The sequence below is a fragment of the Agrilus planipennis genome, unplaced genomic scaffold, assembly GCF_000699045.2.
Source record: "Agrilus planipennis isolate EAB-ADULT unplaced genomic scaffold, Apla_2.0 scaffold161, whole genome shotgun sequence".
Classification (NCBI taxonomy): Eukaryota; Metazoa; Arthropoda; class Insecta; order Coleoptera; family Buprestidae; genus Agrilus; species Agrilus planipennis.
Genome location: NW_020438889.1, coordinates 481,497 through 509,125, shown reverse-complemented (window position 1 = coordinate 509,125; position 27,629 = coordinate 481,497). Strand labels below are relative to the sequence as shown.

The following is a 27,629-nucleotide window of genomic DNA, read 5'->3' as shown; positions in this document are numbered from 1 at the left end:
TCTAAAATGAAAACATTTCCATCTTTGTGAATCTTGAAGACAAGGAGACAAATGGAATTTTCTATGTACGCTTTCGACGTTTGATTTCAATTAAATCAAATTTGTCGGAAACACAAGTTTAGATAGTGGAAAATTTTCAATATCACAGACGGAAAATCAATTACTTACTTTTTCATTTCTCTTTTTTGAAAGTACTTACTTTGAGATGAAATGAAAGCGAGAATCACAAACGCAAGACAATGACTTTCTTTGGTATGAAATTTTTGTTTTTCCAAGTAGAAGGGCTGCTACGTGAAAAGCACAATGGTTTATAATTTCACTATAAATGTTAGGAGCATTATTTCAAATAGACTGCCTTTTTTCTACTGTTGCAACAGACCCCTGCTTCCGTTTCCGCAATTACGGAAGTTCTGCATACACTTTCACATCTGTTTCTGCATCTGGTTCTGCATTTTTATAATGAAAGCTTATCGGAACTTAACAAAATCTTATTTCTCGCTTTTTGAAAATTGATATATCCGAATAATAAAACAAGAAGTAAAAATTTATTACGTTTATCTGTTTTCAAAACACAATTTAAATGGAATTGCTTGTTGCAAGGCTGCATGTTGTGTACCTCCGCCAGCATTCAGCGACCCCTCTGTAACATTGTGAACGTATTATTATCAACCGCTTATGTTTATGAAGTATTAGTGGCAATGCAGCGTTATAGCCGGTAAAATTTTGTTAAAAACAATATTGCCCCTGTGCTAATAACTTTATTATGGTTTAGGGACTAAATCTATTTCCTAGTATTTCGTATTTTGATATTTTCCAAATTTTATTCTCTTATTAGTTTTCTACTTTAATCTGAAAACGTTCAGGACTTTCATCTCCCTCTTATTAGCCCCAGTTCTCTTAATAATTTCATTTGGAAAATACTAATAATATAGTTATGGCGTTTATTTATTTTGTACAGTGTTTACTCAGTGGTGTAAATTTTTAAAGTTAAAAGTGCAATTTCGAAGTCAAAAATTTTGGGATTGTTTTGTTGATATTACCGATGCATGTGCCAAATTCAAAATGACACTAACTATTCGCGAAAAGGGCGCCCGACCACTGCATGAAAGAGTCATCTAAAAGCATTACACTTCCGCATTCTCTTCCACAAAAATTTACTATTTTCTTTTGTTTCCGTTATGACACTTCCGTTGCACCCCAATTTTTTTTCATGACAAGATTGGTCTGTTATATATAAGAAGTTTGATTGTACTTGATTTTCAAGACCAACATCAGAAAATTTTCAAACCGTTTTTTATTTTGCGAAAGTCCTTGTGCTGTTGTTGTTGTTATTGAAAACTGACAAAAATTTTAATGGACTCTTTTGCACACTAGATATACAAATATCTGAAACACTTTTTATGCTAATACTTATGTATACATGTAAGTTACACATGGGATTATGGAATTACTAAATTACCTGTAGAAGCCGCAAAACTTAGGGAATGCAAGATGTAATCAGCAGCTGGATTAGCGAGATTTTGAAGAAGGCGTCGTTTTTGTTAGTTTTAGAAGAGCGTGATACCTAAATTTTTGTTTGGTAAATATGTGAAAACAATACACTTTTCAATAATTAATGTGAATTTTTTGATTTCTGTAATTATATGGCCAAAACAGAACCATTTTACAAGTGTTATCAATTGTTAGCCACTTGTGCCTACAAAGCTCAGAATGATTCGAAAGCTTTCACAGGGATATTTTCGAATATTGTAAAATTGGATAATTTTAATCATGCACCTGAGCAAAATTAATGTTCATGTAGTGGCGGATTTTGCACACTCGAGGCCTGATGCATCAGGTGCTTTGGAGGTCCTTTTTCAAAACGAAAATAAAGGACACACAAATTGACCTGTGACGAATTTTGGACATTCGCAGTCTCAATGCATAACATATTTTGGGTATACCTATTCATTAAAAAAAATACATCGTTTGCATCCTTTTAGGCTCGCTTCTGGATTAATGACTCTGTTGACTGTCAGCTGTAAAGGATTATTTTCCCTTAAAATTGTTACTAAATTTGGATGGGTTCAACTAGTAGCAAATAACGCAGTTTTCAAGGACTAACGTGCTGACCTAACCTTTTCCGGTGATTTTTAAATTCTAGGAAACTAGTCGAACATGTGGACGTGTCTTTAAATGCATATAATAAGTATATCGGTGGTATTAAATTTCTTAGCTCGGGGACTAAAGTGCTTAACTTCCCTTCATTTGAAACGGTTTCTTCCTAATTTCGATTTCGGACATCGTTTTCTTCTTTCAGGTTACCGCCCAACTGCTACATTAAATTAACGGCAGCGCATAATTTCCATAAAATAAGTATAAATGCGCAAACGTTCATGCTAAAATTTGCTTTTGAAATAGAAGTAGGTAAGCTATTAAGTTCGAAAGTCCGATTATATCACATCGTGTTATTTATGTTTTGACCTGTACATCTTTCAGTATTTAATAACAAGTTGTGTTGCATTTTTTCTTCGAAAACTCCAACAAAAAAAATTTATAGATGTAACATTTTTATAATGACCGTTTTATTGTAGTTTCATTTGTGAATACAAACAAAAAACTATCAAAACACTGATTCATCAATGAAAAATACGATTTGTATAATACCGTGTCTTAAAACACTTTTAAATGGTTTGTTTTCTTTTTTTTTGAGTATAATAATTTAGCTATATCACTTGTAAGTAATAGGTTTGGTTTTTGATTCTTTACACTTAATTTTTCAAAATAATAGTAAATATGTAATTGATCTTCGTTCGGACACTCTGTTATGCAAAAAGTAATCATGTTTTCCAAATCGTATTTTTTTTATAAAGGACCAGTACGAACAGGACCCAATTTCCACCTCAAAATCAATATGAATTATATTCTATAAAGACGGATGTGCTACAATATAGGTATTTTAGTATTTTGTTGTCAGACAGATATTTACCTACAAAAAGTGTCTAAAATAAGTACATCCACAATTTTCTTATGTATTTTGGGGTGAAGACTGAACCTTTATAATATTTGTCCTTACTTACTAAAGACATTGATAAACGTTTCTGGTGGAAATAAATAATAAACAATTTGATAACAATGCTTAGTATTAATTGATAAAATAAAACTAATTAAATTTTAATAATTTTCAATTTCTCAAATTCTCTTTGTATTGTATGCTCGTTTTACTATGATTTTAATGTTTTTTATAATAACCAATATTTACAGCATATTTCTGAGAATGAATCACTTTCTATTAATATTAAAATTAGTGCAATAATGCAAAATAATCGATTGTCTTGAATTTTGGAATAATACAGGGAATCGTTATTTAAACCTTATACTTGCATCACTTAATTTCTACGTATGCCGAAAAGTAAAATCAGCTATTAAAGTTTTTGTACTTTTTCTTTTTCCTTTTTAATAACCTGAACGAAGTAATTATTGTTTGAATGAGAACGAAACATCGGTATGTTTATCGAACTCTATGTGCGAGTTTGTAAATTACTTTTCAGTGTAAGCTCTCAGTTTCTCGATCCGAAACAGTCGAGGTAGATTCCGTCGTTCTTGCTCTAAGCTGTTTATATTTTATAGTGTAAGGTGTCTCTACTTTCAAAACTTTGCTGGTGGAAAATCGGTGGAAAATGGGAAAACTTTCACGTTTTTGTTAATATAGAGTACGTTTGTTTCTAACTTGGTGTGTAATTTACGGGTTTTATTTTTGTAATGCTTTCATTCTCACATAAATTAAAATGTAATCATTAGAATATTCACTCCCGTGATTCTCTAAAAAATATCTTATGATTGAGATTCACTTTTGTTACATGAATTTTTTTATAATATAAATATTAAACTATTTTACTGAAAACTTGCCTTTAGAAACCATTTTTTTATTTAAAAATTCTGGATTACAATATGAATGCTGTAAAATAATGCGTTATTAGTTTTTATATAAAAATGAATCCCATGAATGCTGTATTTTATAGTCTTAGATTTCTTATTATCTTGTAGTATTACAGATTAATATTTTTATTAAGACATTTATCTTAACAGATGATTTTCATCAACTAAATTATTATATTACTTTATGCTGATAATATCGTATAATACCTACTACCTACCTAAAATCAGCCAAGAAATAATTCATTGAGCCCAAAAATGACAATAAATTTTCAACCGTAAAGTCATTTCATAACATAATTGTATGATAATACTTAACTCTTGACCTATACGAAGACGACACATGGATGGCCTTAAGAATGGATGACTCGAGGACTTGATGGGATTAGAAACTGCTACTGTATATCAACTAAAGCTGTTAAAAAAATTGGCCGCCTTCTCTCAATACTATGAACTGAAGTAGAACACATGACGTGGAATGTGATTGCTTATTATTTTTAGGAGTGTTCCCTCGATCAAAATAGCTTGCTAACGGATGTACTCGTATACCTATATCACGACTGTGACTGAGTGAGTTAAAACTTAAATACCGGGCCTACGGTACACGATCGGCGAACTTTTCGCGTAGATTATGGTATAGATCAATTAAATACCCATATATTTACATCGCGTACGTCGGGTGTTCGATATTTTTCAATAAAAATGGTTATTTCTTAACAAGGTTCACTGTACCGTCTGGGTGGAAATTCGCGAATGGAATGATGGATCATGTGGAAAATATTTCGGTTTCGCTTTTTAACGTGAAATTTTTAGGAAGCTGATAGTGTGAGGTATTTTATATTATGTCACATCATCATCGAATACCAATACGGAAACACCATCATCACCACCATCACCATCATCATGACCCTCCAAGGAAACCCAAATATATGCCATTCGGAAGGCACAATCGAAGGGTAGGTGATTCTTCTTGATTGTTGTTAACCTCTGTCTGTGTCCTTGTTTGTTTCTTGAAATAATTTGTTGGAGGTGAAAACAAACTTAAAAATAAGTGTTTCACGAGGCCATTGTTAGCCAAATTATATATAGAATGTTCTACTGCCGTATTGAACAACTATCACCTCACAGATAGGTCCTAGACTACACAAACATTTGTAAAGAGATAGATCCTTTTTATGCGTTATTATAAATGAAAAATTGATATATTTTTGTTTAAAAATGTAACAAATAGTTAAAGTCGACTCAAAATGTTTCGCAGTATATTGAACCCATGTCGTTGTAGCGGAAGTTTACCTAGTAATTTATTTATTGCAAATTGAATAGCTGAACTTTTATTATCATGCGGAAACGTGACTGCTAAACTCAAATGCTGTATCATAGTTTCTAAAGTTGTGAATAGCTGAAAGCTTTTGCAGAATATTGATAACACTTATTATTGCGATTGCTAGTTTTCTGTAATGGCTTGCAACTAAAACTATAAAAGGATAGTGGATTGGTGGAAATTAAAAGGATACATATATTAATTCGATGAGAGGGATTTTAAACCCGCTTTTCAGTTCTATACTTTATGATGATTTTTATCGAAATATTTTTGAACTTTTCGTATGAGCTTAATTGGTTAGTAGAAATTTAGGCAAAAATAGTTAAATTTTTTAGAAACAGCGTGCGGAGCTTGACTCGATTGCGATTATGAATGCTTTTAATTTTATAATGAATCATAAAAATTTCATTTTTGTTTTCTTAATACAATACTTACTTTATTTCTCTAAGGATGTGTATTAATTTAGTTTTATTGCATTTTAGGAAGTTTCATATGAGCATATCACAAGTATGAATTTAATGAATTTATTCTCTGGTAAAATCGTTGTGAAAAATTATTGATATAATTTGGTATTTTTGGTAAAAATATGGTAGTTTTCATTCTCTGTATAAACTGAAACATTTAAAGACAATTATATTTTGTTATAAGAGTATTGTTATTTGCTTGAACAAATTCATTATATTGCACCCTAAAGAATAATGAATTATTAGCTGTTCTGTAAAATAATATGGAAAAAGTTTCAAATGTTGGAAATTTGGCTGTCCATAAACTTGCCCTTTCCATAACTGCAATTTCAAAAGCTTCTGTTAAAGGAGGAACCTGTACCTGATGTACATGCTCGGTAAAAGCTCGCATAAGTGCATGAATCCCTATAAATATATTACTTTTATATTGAAAAGCTATAAGTATGATCCAACCAAATAACTACAAGCTGCCTCCTATAAGGCCTTTGAGAATGTATTTATTATGTTTCCTGAAAAAGAAATGAGACGATTAGAGCCCATAGGAGGTATTACAAAGTTCTCTATTTTCTTTTTTTTTTGTTATGAAGTCATCTCAATTGAAGTTTTAACTATGTATTTACAAGTTTTATTTGGACCATTAGATCATTATTAATTTTTACGTATTTTAATACTACAAGTAGTTAGAGATAGCTTTAAATAAAATAGAAGCGATATTGATAAAACAGAATTGTGTGAAAATAAATAAAGGCAAGGCAAGAAAAAGTAGAGAAAGAGCGAATATAAAAAGAAAAAACGAAAGAAAAATTAGATGATTTTCGGTATCTAGAAAGAAAGAAAAGGTTAGAAGCGTTCGAAATGTGGTGTTACAGACGAATGATGAGAATTCCTTGGATAGAGAAGGTTAAAAATGAGGAAGAAAGGAATAGGAGAACAGAGGACTCATTCGGAAGTCAATAAGAAGTAAGCGAGATAGGTTGGTAGGACACCTTTTCAGACATGAAGGGCATAAGAGACATATTAGAAGCAGAAGCAGGAGCAAAGAGGAGTAGAAGTAGACCTAAATTAAAAGGGTAGAATAGAGGGGAAGTGCGTGTCCAACTAGTCTTACGACTGACTACCTTATGATGATAATCATGATTTATACATACAAATGAAATTGAATTGTCTGTCTGAATATCAAAATAACTGCCTTTTTTAAGTTCATATGGTTATTTGTTTGCTATTAAAACACCTTAGATTTGCTTAGATTTGCAGATGATATAGCAGTATTAGCATCTAGCAAGAAGGACCTAGAGATAGCTTTAAATGCGAAACATGGACAGTGGGAGCGGCGGAAAAGAAAAGGTTAGAAGCGTTCGAAATGTGGTGTTATAGGCGGATGATGAGGATATCGTGGGTAGAAAAGGTTAGAAATGAAGAGGTATTGGAAAGAATAGGAGAACAGAGGACTCTATGGAAGTCAATAAAAAATAGGCGAGATAGGTTGGTAGGACACCTTTTCAGGCATAAAGGTCTAGTCAGAGACATATTAGAGGCAGAAACAGGAGTTAGGAGGGGTAGAGGTAGACCCAGATTAGATTATTGTTCGCAAATAGTTGTGGGTTGTTCTAGTTTTAGGAAAATGCGAAGATTAGCTCAGGATAGGAAAGAGTGGAGGTGCGTATCCAACCAGTCTTAGGACTGACGACCTTATGATGATGATTAAAAACCAATATTTAGTCTGTCCACAAGGACTTACTTACTTACTTTACTTACTTACCTTACCTTTCGATGGAAACTTATTGGCATAAAGAATGATTCAGGCTAGTTTTTCTAATCATTTATTGGTTACAGCAATTGTACTTAATATAAAAAATTAGGAATAGTTTCTCTTGGTATACATAAATGTATATCGTAGGCACATATATTAAAGTTAGCAAAAAGTGTTTAAAATAGTGACCAAAACCACATAACCTTACTTGAGATTTTCAAAACTTTTAATTAATATCTACCATACTTCTGAGATTAGAAATTTTGAAGGTCTGAAGGCACGTTGTGTGATTTTTGTCCGCTCTTTTAAGATCTATTTTTTAAAGCTTTCGCATTTTATAAAATGCCTAATTTTTATTTAAGCCTACGACATATATACATGTGTTTTCATTAACTGCCTTTATAAACCTTCATTCTTCGGCCCTTTATTCTTGGATGTTTTCCAATACTACTAAATGGTGGATTGAGCTGTGCTCTACTTTCTTCTGTCATCGTGTTGCTGGCCTTATTCGAAGGGATTCTTTTGCGGCTTTTTCGGCAGATTATAGTCCGAGTAGGGTGTGTCTTTCTATCGCACACGTGGACATTAGTAAGTGGGCAAAGGCTGAATACATGTCGAGTATTCCTTTCACGAATCTACTAATTTATTTCCCTTATCTCTACACAAAGTAAAAGTAGAATGTCAACAAATTAGTTACTTAACAAATTGATCTGTTAAATGTGAATCAGCGCCTCCATTCTTTAATGTAAATGCGTAAATTAACGGGTTTTGCATTTCATATTTAAATAATTGTTTTAATAAAGATAAACAATTTTAAGGCGGAAATTCATGTGAATTTTCAGGGTCATATTGTTTAATATTATTGTTCAATATTATCTGCTTCGCGTTGATGTCCTAAATACGTGTCAATGATCATCGACGTCTACATAAAAGTAATTTTTCTATCCGAAATAATAATTTTTAAAATCTCAATTGGACTATTGGGATCCGTCAAACGGGCATACACCATCTGGTGGCAAAATTTATAACTCGAATGAGGGAAAAATTTACATAGGAACTGTGCACGCAAATTGTAAAATTGTTTATTAAAATAATAAAACACGTTAAAAAAGTAAAAATTTTTTTGATGATGGAGTCGACGAAGTTTTCTTCTAAAGTTAAATCAAATAAAAAGTTAATATGTTCAGTGAAAAGCTGCAATAGCACTTCAGACATAGATCTTCACTCTTCACCTACATTAACTACTTTCCAATAAAAACTAACCGTTTTATATATGTAAAAAATATATTCGGAAAATTAGAGAAAAAAGTAAACTAATAGAAGCTTGGATGAAAGCAGTAGGTATCAAAGAAGTGAATTCCGGAATAAAAATTTGTTCACGTCATTTTAATGCACATGATTATATTTCAGCAAGTATTTACCATCAGCCATAACCTTAATATTTAAAACTAGAATCATACTAAAATTATAAAGTGAGAAATTATTTATTCCTGTGTAATTGATTTAACACAATTCTAATGATACGATATAAGTATTTTGAGGTTAAGAACCTACCTGCTGCAATACAACAAAGTTGCAATAATGTGTTTGCAACGTTCTCTTAAATCGGCTTTGCACGTGCAAGTCATTGATATGATATTGCTTAAATCACCCAGAATCACCTCACCAATTATATAACGTGAATCACTTTTTAAATCCGAAGTTTGTAAAAAGTAGGCAGTAAACTTGACGGAATTTGAAGGCTAGCTTCCGGATTTGTTATTTCCGAATTTTATAATGTGATTGGCATTAAAAACACGCTCACCTTCAACGAAATTTCCTTTCCGAGGCTTTGTGTCAGCCCAATCACATATTGTGTCAATACTTATCATTTTATCGTAATTTAAAAACTTGGAAATTGCACGGTACACTATAGGAACTAAGATAAATTTTCTCTAATCGGCGTCATGTTTTTAGGCTCCTCCCATTTGACGGATTTGTCTTAGGTTCTTTTTTTATATTTTTGTTTTATAGAAGTGAAGTTTTATGCAAATCTCATTTAATTCTAACGATTTACACCTCTCTTGCCCTGATTAGATTGAAGTAACATTTTATTTGGAAAACTGGTTTAATTAGTTTGAATATAAATATTTGCATGTCAATTCTAAACGATTAGTGATGCATTTGTTTGAGGATTTCAACACTCACTTATTAGCGCTTCTCAAGATAGATTTGTTAAGAAGTTTTTGCGTGGTTTATATTTATTTGTTAGCACAACAGTTATTGCTCTCAACAGAAGATTTTTAAATAAGTATTTATGGAACGTTTTTAGAAAGTGGGAAATGCGGTATTTTAATTGCTTTTATTTTTTCAAAACTTCAGTGATGTATCTACCGTCGGAAAAATTGGAAAGGGTAGTTAATTATGTTTCTATTATTATTGAAAGTCGCAGTTACGAGCTAACTTGCTCCCGTTTTATTTGTTTCGGAAAATTCCTGCGCAAAAGGGAAACGTTTGAAGATGACAGTTAATATTCTCGCTTAGTTTTTCCAATTTTCTCGTGGCATTAATTGTCCGAGAATTACATGCTGCCCGTATACATTTCATACAAGTATGAGACCACTCATTATATCATGCCACGTAATCGTAATACGTATGTGTTGTATACACACCACCACGTCGTCGTATAAATCGATAGCGACGCCAGCGCAACTTTCAACCCCTCCAATGGCGTACAAACTTCGTGACGCCAACGGTGGCGACAACAAGCCTCCAACCCTCGTACCGTGCTTCACCTAGCGGCATTCACCCGAATTAAAAATTTTCATATGTCCTTCTTCATTGAGAAATACGTCAATCATGTTGCTAATCTTTGATCCCAACAATCGTGGACCGAGTGGTTCTCCTCTGTCGCTTCTTTATTGCTTTTGGAATGGCAATTTTATGGCTGCATTGTAATTGATGCGGTGCGGGCTTCGGTTTTATTTTTGGACCTGTTCAGTGCCTCTTGTGTTTTACTCGGTCGTGGATTGTTTTAGTACAGACATTCCTGCTTGTTTAGTTTTAGTGAACGTTGTTGTTTGAACATAATGGTGGTATTTTATCCCCGACAGAAAGTCCAATATTTGACCTGAAATGTCGTCATTGCCGTTAAAGCGGTGATACTCATGTTGCGGATTTTTCCCAAGTAAATATCGTGTATGTAAGTTCCTGACTGGTGGAAATGTCTGTTGGGAGAGAAGTCCGTGCTGGATTAGGTTTGAGTACGTAGTATGTTTCCGTGATGTACCACTGAAACAAGTGGTGCGCCAAGTGATACTTCAGGGATATGTCGCAATATGATAGGATACAATAACTATAATAATCAAGGTTACAACAAGCTGTTTACACAGGTGAGGCTTCCTTACCTAAATGCTTTTAAACACGCTCATTTCATTTTTCACATACGTCTACATTCATCAAATAATTAATTTTTTTATTAATTTCAAAGAATGAACGAGGTTTAGTCTGTATTGGTCATCGTCAAGTTAATTAATAAGTTACATTAGCACCCCCACAATAATTACTTAGATCTAATTACTAATTACCTGATTATTATTTTGTATATTTTTATTTCTTAAAATTTAAATGAATCTATCTCTGTTCTATCTCTAATCTTTTTATGAAGCAGGAATTCTACTATTATCAATGAGCAATTATTTTGTCTATATGCCGTAAAAAGTTGAAGAAAATCATGTTTGAAATATATGAAATTGATAAAAAATGAAAAATCTACTTCGAACTTAGTAAATACCAAAAATTGTAAACGCTTGTCGTTTCTGTCAAGCGAAACAAAAGGGAAAGTCTAGCAGATGGAAATAAAGATTGAACAGTAAAATAATTTTGGGGTTGATTATTCTACTAATGACAAAACAAATTTTACCAATGGTAATTTACTAATACTGTCTTTATTTACCGACTATTGGAAACAATTAGTTCAAAAAGATTCAAGAGCTTTGTTTATTCTGGTAGATTTCAAGTATAACAGTATTTTTGCAAAATTATTTTACTGTATCTAATTTAGAGAATTTGTTGATCCCACAATGTCGATTTTAATAGTAACTGTAAAATATATTATAAGGATTCAACACCATGATGGATGTCATGAATGATGATTAACTTATTGTAATACGTTCAGTTCATCAACGGGTAGATGCAAATGGCATTTCACATATTGTTATTAGATATACATTACAAAAAACCTCAAAATTGAAAGACAGGGAACTCTTTAACGTTTCTGTTCAAATGATTGCAAAATGAAAATTGCCTAATTGTTTTATTTATACTTGTGTAACTTCGGTGGAAAACTTTGTTATAAATAGAATTGAATGATCGTAAAACTAATGTTTATAAGGGTTTGTTGAGAAATCTTTGAAAGGTTAGTCGCTCACATTTTAATGGTTTACACAAAGTTATTCTTTTTTGTATTTGACGTCTACGGTCGAATCTAGGCGAATAAACAAATTTGCCGCCGCGATGCCTTTTATCTGTCACTGAGCTTTGTTATTCCTGCCATCTGTACCATTATTCGTCCGTACAGCATTTGTTTTATACAACTATCTCATTATATTTGTCTTCGTGCCGCTGCCAAGAATATTTTTTGTGTAAAAAGGGGAAATAATCGGTCATGTTACTTCCTTTCCGTAATTGTGTACTGTGTGAGGAGTGCAGTACAAGGATTGGTCTACCTTTAGTGAGTGATCTTTTGTATCTACGTTAACTAACTTTTAACTGCGGATTTTTCCGTATGAAAATGGGTAGAAATTATTTCTGATACACTAACCAATAAACAATCTAAAAAAGAAGCCCAGATTTTAGATCCCCCCTGATAACGTTCCCTTCATGTCTGTGAAGTGCTGTCGAAATAGGTTTGGCCGTTTAGTTCGTATAGACAGACAGGCAGACAAGGGTCGTTTGTGTCTAGAACTAATCATATAAGCTTAAAAGGGAAGTTATTTTGATAAATATCGCAGATGTGCACTGTTTCTAAAATACTATAGAAATCTGTTTCATTATCTACATAATTAGCTTAAGTTAATCTGTATAAATTATAAAAATGTAAACTTTGCGTATGGTAAAAAAATTGTCAACAAAATGTTGGGTAAAGGTAAAAGATAATAAAATTGGTCATGAAAATTATGCCGTTGTTATGGTTAAATGTAGAACGGTTCCTTTTCGCAGAATTTTGTATATTTTTATTAGGGCAAAAACGTCGTATCTCGCGGAACTTCTGCGACCCTTCCGCAGAACACCATTTGGGAACCGCTGTAATAGATGGTATGCAACTGCAGCTGGGGTAATGGTAAATTGACTCCCGGTCCCACTTAAAAATTGCCTCCCAAACCTTCTTAATCATGATGATGTTAATATTATTAATTAATAGATTAATTCAATAATGAAAATTCGGAAATCGGGCATTGGTTCGGAATGACATTCACCCTTACTTTTGTAGAACGTGATGAAGTCAGTTATTGTTCTATATTTGATTTACTGTCTACTGCATTATTTAAAAACGTTGTGATTATTTAATAAACAATTATGTATCAAAGATTCTTTAATACCTCCGTAATTTGAGCTGAAAATTCAGCGGAACTTGCTGGCACTACCAGTGCTTGTGAATCGTTTCCCAAAAATTTATCGGTTTTTTTTATAAAGCTCATCTTAATATTTTTCTTTTTATAGAAAAGCTTAAAGAGTTTCAAACATGAAATTACGTTAAATTACTGTAGTTGTTATAGTGAACTGGTATATACATCAGTGATCAACCCCCAGTCCTTCAGTCGCAATTAAAAGCTAGTTATAAATTAGTAACAAACAAAATAATTTCCAAATTATGTCACGGTTTCATGGAAGAGTATATGTTCGAGTAATTTAAACTTTTTTTCAAATCAAATTTATTATTTGCAACCACAGCCGAGAAAGTTTTTTGCCCACTAAGGCTCATAATATTGACATTTTTACTGGTAGCTCATTGGACTTTTTATTTTCTATAAAAAAATCAGGGAAAAGAATATTTTTGTAGAAATTTTCGCCCATATCAGACAAACAAAAAACCTACTCGAACGGTACAAAATTCGTTGAAAAGAACATAAGATTTTCTCTAAAAAAGTTCTCGTGTATTTTTTTTCGTCAAGATAACACTTCCAAAGTTGGTTTGAGTAAAAGCATTTAAACAAATGAATACAAAGTGGCCATTCCAAGAAACAATACCGCTATTCGATTCTACGAAGAAAAGCCTATGAAAAAATCCCTTTAACACTTTTTGTCGGATTTCATTTTTTTGGTGTAAAATCGAAAGAAGCAATGGTACAGTGTCACTTTATATATGTCATCGTACCTATAGCTCTGATGTTTATAACGATTTTATACAAATAATATGAAATTTCAGAAAAAAGAATCTGAGAGTATTCTCTTGGGTTTCAATAAGTGAATGTAATAGAAAACATTTAATAGAAACTATTATTCGCAATGCTTTTATCACAGAACCGTTTGAAAAGTAACCCTTAACCTGTAAAGCTAATAAAATTCTTATCTTGAAGAAAAAATGCAAGAAAACATTTTTTAATGGACCTGGACTTGTTTATTTGTTTAGGATATGTACATGAAAGTATCTAGTGAAGTACCAATTCTTTTCCATGCATTTTCTTATTATGGAAAACTACAAAGTCCAATAATAATATTATGAGCTTTCTTTGGACTCTCATCATACAATAGGACAAACAGTTGTGTCGGAGAACGAAGAACAATAGACACTTCATTATCATCATAAGGTCGTCATTTCTAAGACTGGTTGGACACGCACCTCCACTCCTTCCTATCCTGACCTAATCTTCGCATTTCCTTAAAACTAGAACATCCCACATCCTTAACTATTTGTGAACAGTAATCTAATCTAGGTCTACCTCTACTCCTCCTAAGTCCTGTTTCTGCCTCTAATAGGTCTCTCACTAGATCTTCATGCCTGTGAAGGTGTCCTACTAACCTATCTCGCCTATTTCTTATTGACTTCCGTAGAGTCCTCTTTTTTCCTATTCTTTCTAATACCTCTTCATTTCTAACCTTCTCTGTCCACGGTATCCTCATCATTTGCCGGTAATACCATATTCCGAACGCTTCTAACTTTTTCCTTTCCGCTGCGCTCACCGTCTATGTTTCGCACCCGTACAGCACCGCGCTCCAAACATACCCCTTCACAATCTTTTTCGAATTTCTAAATTAACCGTTCGCGAGCATAGAAGTGACTTCTTTTTATTGAAGGTGACTCGACCCTGCGCTATCCTCTGCCTTATATCTCTACTTTTCCTTCCGTCCTGATTTATCTAACTTGCCAGATACCTAAAATCAGTCACTTTTTCTTAACTAGTAAACCAGTCTTTGGACTTTGAAATTGAGAAAAGAAATTTTGGAAGATACATGTTACTTTTACATCTGACATCTGACATTTTCTGTGAATCATTACCTCTTTGTGTCCTCTTGAAAAGTTGGTACGGTTCTAAGCTAACGAAACAAAACAAATTCTCATTACTTATTGAACTTAAAGTAGCTAGAAGTTGTGTATTACTTTTTAATTAGCCACAAACCATAATTTATCGACATTTCCTTTTCGCTACTTGAGACCAAATCTTTTAAATTTTATATCGAAAGGGTTTACTGTTTTTGTTCTAAAATTATTGTGATTGATTGTTTTTTACTAAAAGATCTATGCAGGTGTACTTAATTCCATCCAGTTTTGAATTTAATGTTGCATAATAACCATGTCGCTTTGGAATTTTGACGTCAGTACTGAGTTGGTACGGATATTAACTATTTTTAATCGTTGTTTACCTGCAGCGACAAATTTATACAGTCTTGTAAAGGATGACAAGTTGATAGAGAAAAAATAAAACTGTACTTCCTTTAGTTATAAATACGGTAGTTATTCTAAATTAAGGACTCTTATTTGAAATAATTTTAAGTTTTATATGTCGTAAAGAAACTATTTTTGTACTTTGTGAATTGCCAGCAATGCATAGCATTATGGATTAAAACAGTATATAGGGTTTCCAAGTATGTAATTGTATGTAAGTTTATTACATATTAACTTTTTTTGATATATGTAAAAAAGGATCCATTTTTACACGGTACCTATTTTATTTTTTGTTTTATTTTATTTTAAGCATAGTTTTTTAAATGAACACAAAAATTTTATCCTTAAGTGTCATTTTCAGGTAATATTAACATATTTAAGTTTTGCTTGTTTTCGTTATTTCTTTTATTTTTCAGTGGAATCTCATTTCTTTTTCGTTACTTTTCATTCCTGATTTACTAGCTTCAATATAACATCATCCCACCAAATTCATTCCTTTATGCATCTGTTCACAATTACATTTAGGTTTAATACTAGTGTATTAAGCAAAATATAATACAAGATTTTGCATGATTTTACAGCGGGGTTTCTTCTAACTCATGTCCAAGTATACATTCTTGGTAAGAAAAGAATTTTACAAAGTTAGCATGGAATACTTTTCTACTAGACAAATAACAATAGACTCATTTAGGTATATTAATCATCGATCTACATACCCCAATGTTCTAAAAAAGATTGTAAGAAAAGCATACTGCACAATGTTCTAAACTATGAAACATTTTCTGCTTGAGCGCAATCATCAAATTACACCATCATCATTAGGATTTCTTATCTAGATCTTCCTCTGCCCTTCTTTATTCCTGTTTCTGCTTCTAATATGTCTCTAATTATACCTTTTTGCCTGAGATATGATACCAACCTCTCTCTCCTATTTCTTATTGATATTTACAACGCTCTCAGTTCTCCTACTGTTTCTAATTCCTCATCATTTCTAGCGGTAGTTTTAACATCCCCATATAACAACAAAGTTATTTTCTCTTGTTGTAAACACAAGAGATTCCTAATTTTATCTATAAGAAACAGTGTATTACTTATCTATATACCACATGTTCATGTGGTATGATTTTCTTACAATGTTTTTGGAACACCGTGTATTCGTAGTTTACATTTTACTTGTTTTTTTTATCATCAATATAGGCATTCATCGAGTTTAACCATCATTATATAAGTACTTTATTATACTTTGGAATCTTTGATGTATCAAAGAAATATTTATTGATAGGTACGATTATATTTATTTTAAATTTTTTAGGCTGCTTGGAAATAGTTAAAAATACACTATTGGACAGTGTATTTTATTGCTATTTAGCACTAGTTTGTAGTTTAGCTTAAATAACGATTGCATCATACTGCGATATAGTTTCATGCGAAAATATAATTTGTGTGCACGTTAAACTTTAGAGTACTTAGAAAACTAATAGAGCATGGTAAAGTTGCGAAATTATGAAATATTCCACTTCCATATGACATGCTAAAGCATGAAATTTTTTCAGCATCGATTAGAGGATTAATAATATCAAACGAGCGGTTACAGTTTTATCTATATATTGTTGCATATTTAAACCTAAATTTGATGCAAAATGCATTGTTTTAACAATGTTCAAAAGTACCTATAAGTAATGCCCAAACTCTCAAGCAAGTAGTATCGAAAAATTTATTCGTTACATAGCTATCTGAACTGTTTAAGTAGTAAATGTCCACAACTACAATTTTTTTATTTCTGTAAAGGACAAGGCCAGTATATTTCATATTTTGTATTCTATTTACATTTAAAAATATATCCGCGCAAAAATAACCCTTGATATTTGAGATTCTTTATTTTCCTGTATGCCTTATAAGAATACGAAAAATAGGAAATACTTTCACTTCAAAACTTTTTAAAAAATTAAGAAAATAAAAATTCTTCTTAGGTACTGCTTCCTAAAAAACTCATTTTTTGATATTGGCACTTGTGTCATTGTACCTTCCGTTCCTGTAAAAGTACACTAAATAAAACAGTTGTTTTCCTTTTCAAATAGCAATGTCATATTATAGACACAGATTATTGAGAAAATAAGTCTTTTTAATTGATATTTCAAGTATACTACGTATTTTGAAAGCATTAGTTAAATCTGAGCATGTTGTTTATTTGAATAGAAGTTATAGAACAAATACCTATATAGTAGTTCAAATAAGCACTTTTCATTGGTTAAAATTACGTAGTAAAAGTTTAATATGTTTAGTAACTCTAATAGTTTTAATAAAAAAATTATCTATTATTTCAACTGTAAACATTTGTTACAGGGTTCAGCTGATTCTAATTATTCACAACCTTCATCGGACCTGTCGCTGGACGAGGAAAAAGAAACGCTTCGACGTGAAAAAGAACGTCAAGCACTTGCACAATTGGAAAAGGCCCGAGTAAGTTTAGGAAATAAAATTTGTTTAAACTTGCCTTTTAAATTAAATGCTATAAATAATTCCTACTACTTATATGTACTATCTTTTATGTAATAAAGATAATACCTATTTTCAAGCCTTTTAAAAAAGAAGACCTTCAGTGATGAGTACACGTAACACTTGGTCTGGATCTTAACCGTAATTATCGAGTTATTTCATTCTATTTCGTAAATATATTAGAATTCAGGTGATAATTTTGCGAGTCTTCCGTTTGATCTAGGTCTTTCTAAATGTGTCACGGTAAGGCAAAAGAAAAATTAAAGACTAAGACTCATTCTGCTCATCAGATTTTGGAAAATAATCATCAGTATCATAAGGTCGTCAGACTGGTTGGATACGCACCTCCACTCTTTCCTATCCTGAGCTAATCTTCGCATTTTCCTAAAACTAAAACAACCCACAACTATTTGCGAACAATAATCTAATCTAGGTCTACCTCTATCCCTCCTAACTCGTTTCTGCTTCTAATTTCTATAGAGTCCTTTGTTCTCCTTTTCTTTCTAATACCTCTTCATTTCTAATCTTCCCTATTCACGATATCCTAATCATTCGCCTCTGCAACACCACATTTCGAAAGCTTCTAACCTTTTCTTTCCGCCGCGCCCACCGTCCATTTCTCGCAACCGTACAGCACCGCGGTCCAAATATACGCCTTTAACAATCTTTATCGAATTTCTAAATTAACCATTTGCGAGCATAGAAGTTACTTTGTTTTATTGAAAGCGACTTAACCTAGCGTTATCCTCTGCTGTATATTTCTACTACTCGTTCCGTCCTGATTTATCTAACTTTTTAGATACCTAAAATCAGCCACTTCTTTTAATTTTCTAATTTTTCGTTTCCTATCTTTATATTCTCTCTTTTCCTACTTTTTCTTCCCATGAATACCAGTATACCAGAAAATAGAATGTGAATAATGCACCGTATTATTTCCTATTTCGATAGAAAATATATTTTTTTATTCGCAATAGAATTGGGTACATTTCTACTTGCTCTCCCATCCAATATCAAAGGCCGTGTTCAGTAACTTCGTTATAGGATGTTGAGGAATATCTATTGTTTAAAATTGATCACTAGAGATTGCTATTGGATCAGTTCGATGATGGAGTTTATGAGATCAATTTACACTTGCCAATAGTATTACGCGGCCGAGTGCTCAAATCAGTCATCTCTTATTTGATTTTCCGGGAAATTTTGTACATTGTATTCCGTACCTTTCATAGCGTACAAAATAATTTGACCACGATTTTGTGTAGGTAACGATAAATATAAATATGGGAAAATTTCTAATTCGTCTAAAATGGAAAACCTAATTTAACATATACATACCTGATGAATACTATTTTAATTTCCAGGCTGTGGCATGAACGCTTNTTGATGTAAAAATACTCTGAATTTCGAATAATCGCTTACAAAATTACGATGTTTACTTAAGGTCTTAAATAAAGTATTTTTGCCTACTTTATGTGTCTTGTAAAGTATAACGTACGCACAGTCGAAATAGAGTACAATACTTTATAATAAAGTACGGGTGCATGTAGTGTATTTTAAATTAAAACAGTGGCGTAGTATATTTTTGGGTTTTCGGATCTATTAGAATGACTGGGAGGTTCTATATGATTCAACAATTACAAATTCCAATTAAAAACTAATGATTTAGTTAGGAACAAATACGTGAAATTTTTACCGCCTCATACGTTTGCGCCACCCTGGGCCATTACACCCTCGGGAAAATATTAGTTAGGTAGATGTTACTTAGTATGTCCATCTATTCTTTCAGGTTTTACAAAGATTAATAAAATCAAGAGGCAAAAGTCAGTCTCGACATTTGAATGTACAAATGGTAGCTGCCGACAAATTGGCTCAATGTCCTCCAGAAATGTTCGACGTTATTTTGGATGAGAATCAACTGGACGATGCCTGTGAACATATAGCGGAATATCTGGAGGTGACTCATTAAATATAAATTAAAATCCGTAATTATACGAGAAAAGTACTAAACGTTAGATTTAATAATGTAGGCATATTGGAGAGCTACTCATCCAGAAATTGTAACGAGTACAACACGACAGATCGGTAGTCCACCTCAAGCATCGCCTAGTGGAGACATGGGAGAAACGACGCTTCCAGGTAACTAAACATTTTTTCATTTGGAAAAGTTCAGTTCTCAAAAGCCATAAAATGAATGTCTAAGTATACTTCTTAGAATATTGTTATTTGTACAAATTGGATGCATTTATTATTATTTTTTAACTATTTGTATATGATTACTGATTAAGTACATATTTCGAAATACAGAATCTTAAATTTTGGTAAATCAGGTTCTTTGGAGAATAATAAACAATTAATGGGGAATTAACAAATTAAAGTTTGACAAAGTTTTTGAGCGGAGTGCGCCATTTGATAAAGGTTAAAAGGTCGTTCTAATTCCTTGAAATATTATTTTATTGGTTTCTTGTTGAACAACTAAAACTCATATTTAATCTGAAAAGGAATATACCTAGTTACTTCTCAGAATTTTTTAAGTATTCATATTTTTTTTTAAAGTTTATGACTTTTGAGATTCTTTTCCGTATTTTATTAGTGGAATGTATTTATTATCGTTTATCAAGCGCCAATTAATTGCACCTATGTAAGATTGTGTAGGTGTATGCTTAGAAATCGACGTAAATGCTTGTTGCAACAATTTTTTATCATTAGTATGGCCCAGAATTTATACCTCCTAAAGCTTTTGCCTTCTAACATATTGATTCGTAATAACCAAAAATACTACTCATTCACCCACATATGTAATTGCAGACAAACTGATTATTTTGATAACAACATTAATACTAATAATAATTAATTCAATTTATACGTATTGGTCTTGTTCTTACTTATTCGATCTTGGTATTGGTGTTGCTCAAATACTTCGTCTCATAAATGCGATCTTGTTTTGAGTTTTAAAGAAAAAGAAAATAGTTGTGAGAGATATAAAAATTTGAGAACTTACCCTTCCCCCAATACATAAATTGACGTTTTAGCGAACGAAATAGTAGAAGGNTAATGATGCATGTGGCAATTTTTATTGAATAAAAGTAATCTATTTATATAAATTAATTAATTTAGGGATGTTATCAAAAAGCTTATTATTATGACGTAAATTTTTTCCGATTCAACATTATAATAAAGAATGCTTAGCTATCAATTTCTTGATTGTAAATGAGCTGTCACCTTATGAAACGTCAAAAAGGACTTTTCCGCATGCTCATAAAATTCTTAACTGTGGCAGTCTTGGCATGGTATCATGATGCAAATATGACCTTGATATTGCGTTTTTTGCCAAAGAAAAAGCTCAAAGTGTAAGATCACTACTAACCAAGAACTTAATATTCGGCGAATTTTTGCGTTATACCTATGTACGAGTACGTCGTAGATTTGGTTAGTCAAGTAAAATGAAATGTTGTCAAACATTTTAAACAGGTACTACTATTAGCAGAAGGTATCACTAGATGGCGACATACTGCTATTAGTATGAACGCTTTAAGGTTTAAGCTTTCGTGTAAATGAAATCTACTTGTTGCGAATATCCTTGGGTAAATTACAAAATAAAAAAGCAGTGTGGTGGCCATGTACTATAAACATTGCGTTTATTGAAGACACAAAGGTTTTCTTTTCATTTTTCAGACGAAGCCGGTAGCATTCGCTGTTCGAACAAATGTAGCCTATGATGGCTCTTTGGACGATGATTCTCCAGTTCACGGGTACGCGGTGTCTTTTGATGTCAGGGATTTTTTGCATATAAAGGTTTGTACTGTGCTTTGTATTTCTATCCTTTACCAAAACTAAAATAACAACGTCTTAACGGCCAGTTAATCAGGATATTCATATTGTAGTAATTCCTAGTGTCTTTCCTTTGTGGTATAGGCCAAGTCTTAACTTTTTTTAATGTAAAAACGAGATTTATTTGGTTGCATGTATAATATTTAAGGCGTAAAAATTAGATGTGGTTGGTTGTCATGAGCCTCACTTCTCAAAAATTACATTATTTAATTATTAATTATTGGAAAAAATACAACCTGTAATCATACAACACGCTACTGAAGTGAAACTTGTTCAATCACACAAACATACTGGGATAGGGGTTAAGGAGTTGGTTTAATGGTTTAATTAAATTTTACACTATACATGCCGGAGTTGCCTGTAACGAACGTTGCATTAAAGCGCGCTCACGGCTCAAGCGATCCCCACTACGAACTCGGCTACGTGGCCGAGTAGACGGGGGACATCCGTTGCATGATTTCGTTACGTAGCAACTCGCATGAAACGAACCTACCCTACCGTGCGTAAAGAAGTTTCACTTCAAAAATAATATAAAATTAATTAGAAGTTCGTAAAAAACGAAATAATTTAAGATATATTTAAATATTCCGTTTCTCTGAGTGGTATATGTATGTAACTTTTTATTAGGAAAAGTACGATAATAATTGGTGGATAGGGAGGCTAGTAAAAGAAGGTAGTGATGTGGGGTTCATTCCGTCTCCGGTTAAGCTCGAGAACCTGCGTATGCAGGCATCGCAGGCCCGGACTACGAAGTTCTACTCGAGCAAAACTAGTTCCAGTTCCAACATTGGGGCCACTGGTAACGATGTTTCGAGAGGTAGCACCCCTCCTACGCCTGGTATGTCCCACCCAAATCACACGTGGTTTATTATTGGTGTAATTCTGTTCGTATTATTATTTTTTTCTGTACTAGTATTTCGTTTATATGACGGAAATTAATAATAATTAATTTGTTTTTAATTCACTCGATGGAATGGATTTATTTTTTTGGTGTATTTGTGACAAGATATTGCGAACTATGTGGATTGCCGATAACGATTGTTGCTCATACGTATATACTCAGGTAGAATTGGGTTATTGATGTAACCAGGACTAAAATTGAATAATTAATATTTTATTGAGGTTATTCGGTGGGATGAAGGTAACTGTTGAAATTGCTGTGTCGGTGTTATTAACTGAAACACCAGAAGTAATTTACTAAAAAAAACCTGTCCGATTAATTATTGTAGCTTTATATTGTTATTTAAACTTCGTGTATGGGCTTTCTATATTAGGAAACTGGTTTGTAAAAATTCATTGAAGATATCGAATTAAGTTTCAATTAATTCAATCCGTAATTGCCGAAATAATTTTAAGCTGTATTTCTATACTGCAACAAGGAGCGGAAGTCACACATATAATCAATAATTATACACCTGTAACCCTTAATCATTTCCTATTAGCAATTCCGTTGTTTTCCATTCCCACTGCTTTTGTATTTTCTACGGTTTCATGGTATTTACCAATTCCTTAAATGAACTTGCCTCTCATCACCACCAAGGACTGGTCGGACACGCACCTCCACTTCCTATCTTGAGCCAATCTTCGCATTTCTTGAAAATTGGATCCACTTACCCAATTTTTGAAAATAATTGTGACTTGGAGTTTTTGTTGCAGTCAATATCTTCTGTAAATATATGTACATATGTATAACGCCTGTTCTTTCTATTTTTGTAAATCCACTACTCATTCATCCCACCGAACTGTAGCATGTTGTTATATGATGGAAACATTGTTTTCAACAATTGAACGGAACAAAATGATTGTGTTTAACGTTGGTATTGTTTTTCTAATTTTTTTCTAAAATGATTATAAGCCATTCGCGGTTTGTTTCTTTATCTTTTGTTTTACGTTTTCGTACACTGTTTCCCACTAACCTTTTCTCACCCTGCTAGTTCCTTACCATTCGAAACAACTAAAATTCCTTCCCGGTGAAGTAGTGTATAGAAATAGATGAATTTTAGTAGTAGAATGAGCATGCTTTTCAGTAATATATTTTATTGTTCGGTATGGCATAGTAATCAATAGAGTGCCTTGTAATTTAGAGCTACGAATGTTTGATCTACAAATTCTCACACTTGATAAAGCAAACCCATAATCAAGGGACAAACATTGGAATTATATTTTATTGTTACTAAATACAATTAGAGCCATTTCCAAACGTTGAAGGTGCTCTAAATTACTCTTAGATTAGAACATATATTACTGGAGGTAGCTTTCTGTATACGGGCAAGTGACTTTCCAAGAGAAAAAGCAACAAAGCAAGTATAACTTCCGTTTCTTTCAGAACTTTCTTTCAAAAAGGCTTAAAACTTTAGTGTGCTTTATTCCCACTAGCTAATGTTTTGTTCTGAGCTGTTCTACCGACTTATAGTGTAGTTGAAAGTGGTGGGAAGGGTGAAATAATTTCTTCAGTCTCGTTTCGTGATAGTAGAATTATGTGGGTGGTAGTAGTTAGGGGGAGAAAGACGATAGGAATGAGACGAAGACGGCAAAAGGTCTATCGAATATTCAGCTCCAGTATTTGCTAATATGATCCAAAAAAACTGCAGAAAAACTTAGAGTACAGAACACGAATCCGGAATTTATCCGGAATGCTAACTATTTAGTCTTCTTGGGCTCGTGGGTTTATTTATAAGACTGAAAAGGGTAGGAGTAACAGCCAGCCAATCGCTTGCAATGTGCTCCTTTTCTTCTTCGTGTACAATAAGCTACCTCCACTAGTATACGTTCCATCATAAAGTTATAGGCATTCTATTGACAATTAATAGTCTATTTCTAAAAATATTTTCATATTTTATAAAGCGTTTTGGTTCTTCATTTGTTATTATAGGTGACGAATCAGATTCGATAGGTAATCCGAAGCCGGGGAAAACACTCACTACCCCACCCGCGAAAGAAAAGAAAAAAGCGTTTTTTAAGAAGCAAGAAACCACTGCTCCTTATGATGTTGTACCCTCTATGAGGCCTGTAGTTTTAGTAGGACCTTCACTGAAAGGATACGAAGTTACTGATATGATGCAGAAAGCGTTATTTGATTTTTTAAAGCATAGATTTGAAGGAAGGTAAGGAAGTGTCCTTGTTGATACAATTTAATAATCACTTGTGTATAATACTAACAAAAACACATTTATTTTTGTGTAAGTTTCAGAAATATTTATTTTATTATTTTTTTTATGTTAATGTTTCTGTTTGTTATGCTTTTGTTTTTATGTTCTAATTTGTAATTTTTGTTAGCTTTTGATTACTAATAAACCTTTTGATGTTTTATGAAGCTAGATCATTATTTTCTCCTTTATTTTTGGTGTATACATTCTGAAAATAATACATTAAAAATCTTATTTTATTTCGTGGCCAGCTGGTAAACTAGTGTTGTCCTGATTCGGGACTAAAAACCGTGGTCCTTTGGAATTGGCCTTTAGACTCGAATCAGAGCAGCACCAATTCTTTACTTTATTGATTTTTTGGTCATGCCTTTATTTATGTTCTAATTTGTAATTTTTGTGAAGCTTTTGATTACTAATAAACATTTTGATGTTTTGTGAGATCAGACCATTAGTTTCTCCTTTATTTTTGGTGTCCATATTACGAAAACGTATTGTGTGCAAAACCTATTTTTAATTTTTGAATTAAATTGATAAAATGACAGGTAGGTGCATAATGGTACAGAGAGAGATTTTGTTAAAAATTTAAGGTATTTAGAAATCCCATTTTACAAGTACTAAATTTTTAATGTTTTATAATATTTAGAAACTGTTAATTGCTGATTTTATTTACATGTTGTCGGCTAAAAAAATGTATACAGTTGAAGTGTTTCACTAGCTAGCCGTATCTATGCAAACTTACATAAATTGCTCTATAAAAGCACGTTTATATAATATCGAGATACGACAATGTTGTGCCATCTACTGATATTTGTTGCAAACTAAAGTATTTCGAATATTAGGCAGGTAACTTACGAAGATATCTACTTGTCCAACTGTCTCGATGGCGCACTTTATGCATGTAATCCAAATTAATAATGCATTGTCAATTTAGTGGATGGACAAGTAGTAGATACTTAACATTTGAAATATTTCAGTTGGCGGCAAATAAAAGTAGATTCTGACAAATTGCAGTAACTTGATATTATATAATGAATCCGTGGTTTAATCGGTGATTTATTGAGTCTGTCTACGGCGTGCTGATGAGATCAGATAAGATGGCGGTCGAAATCCACGTGTGATAGTTTTGACAAATTACTGACTAAGAAATTAATCCGTTCTTATTATATAATATTAATTTGAAATCATTTTTCGATTTTTTATCCACTACAAATTTCCTCAGGTTAATGAGGAAAAATATTTATCGCAAAGCCAAATGTCCCGGGTTCGATACCCGAAAAAATCGAAAAATGATTTCAAATTAATATTGCATATTAATCACTATTAGTAACTAACAATGTCAAAGGATTTCGTTCTTATTATTTTGTTTTGTTCGTTCCTAGTTTTACTTGTTTAATATTGGAAGTATGTGATGGTAATTTTTCTACTGTAATTCTCAATATAAATTTCGGTGAAATTTTATTATGATTTACAGTAAGTTGCTTTTTTGTCAGTCAAAACAATGCCAACTTTAAATTTACGCAAGTGTTGTACTTACGTACGTTAGTAGTCGAAATGCACGTTCATATCTATTTCAGGATTATCATAACAAGAGTTATGGCTGACATTTCTCTGGCAAAACGCTCGTTGTTGAACAATCCTTCGAAACGAGCCATTATGGAACGGTCCAATACGCGCTCGACTTGCCTGGCAGAAGTTCAAGCTGAAATTGAAAGAATATTCGAACTGGCCAGGACGCTGCAACTTGTGGTCTTAGATTGTGATACTATAAATCATCCATCTCAACTTGCCAAAACCTCATTAGCTCCTATTATTGTTTATTTGAAGATTACAAGTCCTAAGGTAAATATTTATTGGACCTTTTTCGGTCAATTTACTAAAAGTTTAAGAAAAATTACTTCGGACGCTTTGAGCCATTCTAGTTCGAAAACTGCTATAAACTTAAAACTGTTACAGTATTCCAAATTATATACATATATAATACTTGACGAAGGACTGTAATTTATAGCACTTCAACGTTCAAAATTAATTATAATTTGTGATTGAACCAGTTCCGATCTTGATCACAATCACAATCACTCGATAGCTGATAAAATTGGGGTTGGTACTGAAGTAAAGTTCTGTTGCTTTTTGCGGTTTCGTCGGCCTTAACGCCAACCTCATAAGGGTCTGATAGATTCACACATTCAACGCAGACAGACAGAATTTAATTGGCTTTAAGGCTGACGAAACGTCACAAAAAAGTAATTATAGTATACAGCGGTCTGCGAAATTTTTTTCTTGAAAAGTTTTTTCTTAAATTGTTAATATTTGTCGTAATTGTTTTAAAAGTAATAGAAAACGATATTTATATGCTATATACCACGTCACATTAACCCATAAATGCTCAGAGAACACATTTCCATTTGAACCCTTGCCACGTAATGAGTACGACGAAAAAATATTCGATAACTAGTGTTTCAACGTTTTTAACGATGCTCTTTTCCATGGTGTTAGTTAAAGTTACCTCCAACAATATTAAAGCATGGCAAAATCGAAAATAAACAAAAAAAACGTGGTTTTTGAGTTGACTTTTTTCTTAAAAAGTAATTTTTTGTCTTCTTACGATTTTTTTATATGCTTAAAACCTATGTAGATCATGACCTCAATATCTGTACATGAAATAATCATCGTTGGTCAAGTCGAAATGCCTTTACAAACTGTTTGATCAAACCAAGTTTAATGTAAAGTGGTGGAAGCAATACTTTCTTCTTTCAAACTCGTACTGATGACATTTTTCACTCCGAGTTCCAATTGCATTCTAATTTGGACAGAAATACCAAATAACAATGATTTTGATTTACCATAAGTC

The 27,629-nt window shown here is 32.4% G+C and overlaps 1 protein-coding gene across 1 annotated transcript in view; it reads left to right on the top strand.

The window, feature by feature from the left end:
* Nucleotides 1-27,629, top strand: part of LOC108737965 (voltage-dependent L-type calcium channel subunit beta-2) — a 149,212-nt gene that overhangs the window by 111,796 nt on the left and 9,787 nt on the right. Inside the window, exons 4-8 of the mRNA XM_025981828.1 lie at nucleotides 17,658-17,774; nucleotides 21,480-21,599; nucleotides 22,263-22,473; nucleotides 24,508-24,739; nucleotides 26,356-26,620. Of these exons, the coding sequence (XP_025837613.1) occupies nucleotides 17,658-17,774; nucleotides 21,480-21,599; nucleotides 22,263-22,473; nucleotides 24,508-24,739; nucleotides 26,356-26,620 (945 nt within the window). The remainder of the gene's footprint in view (nucleotides 1-17,657; nucleotides 17,775-21,479; nucleotides 21,600-22,262; nucleotides 22,474-24,507; nucleotides 24,740-26,355; nucleotides 26,621-27,629) is intronic.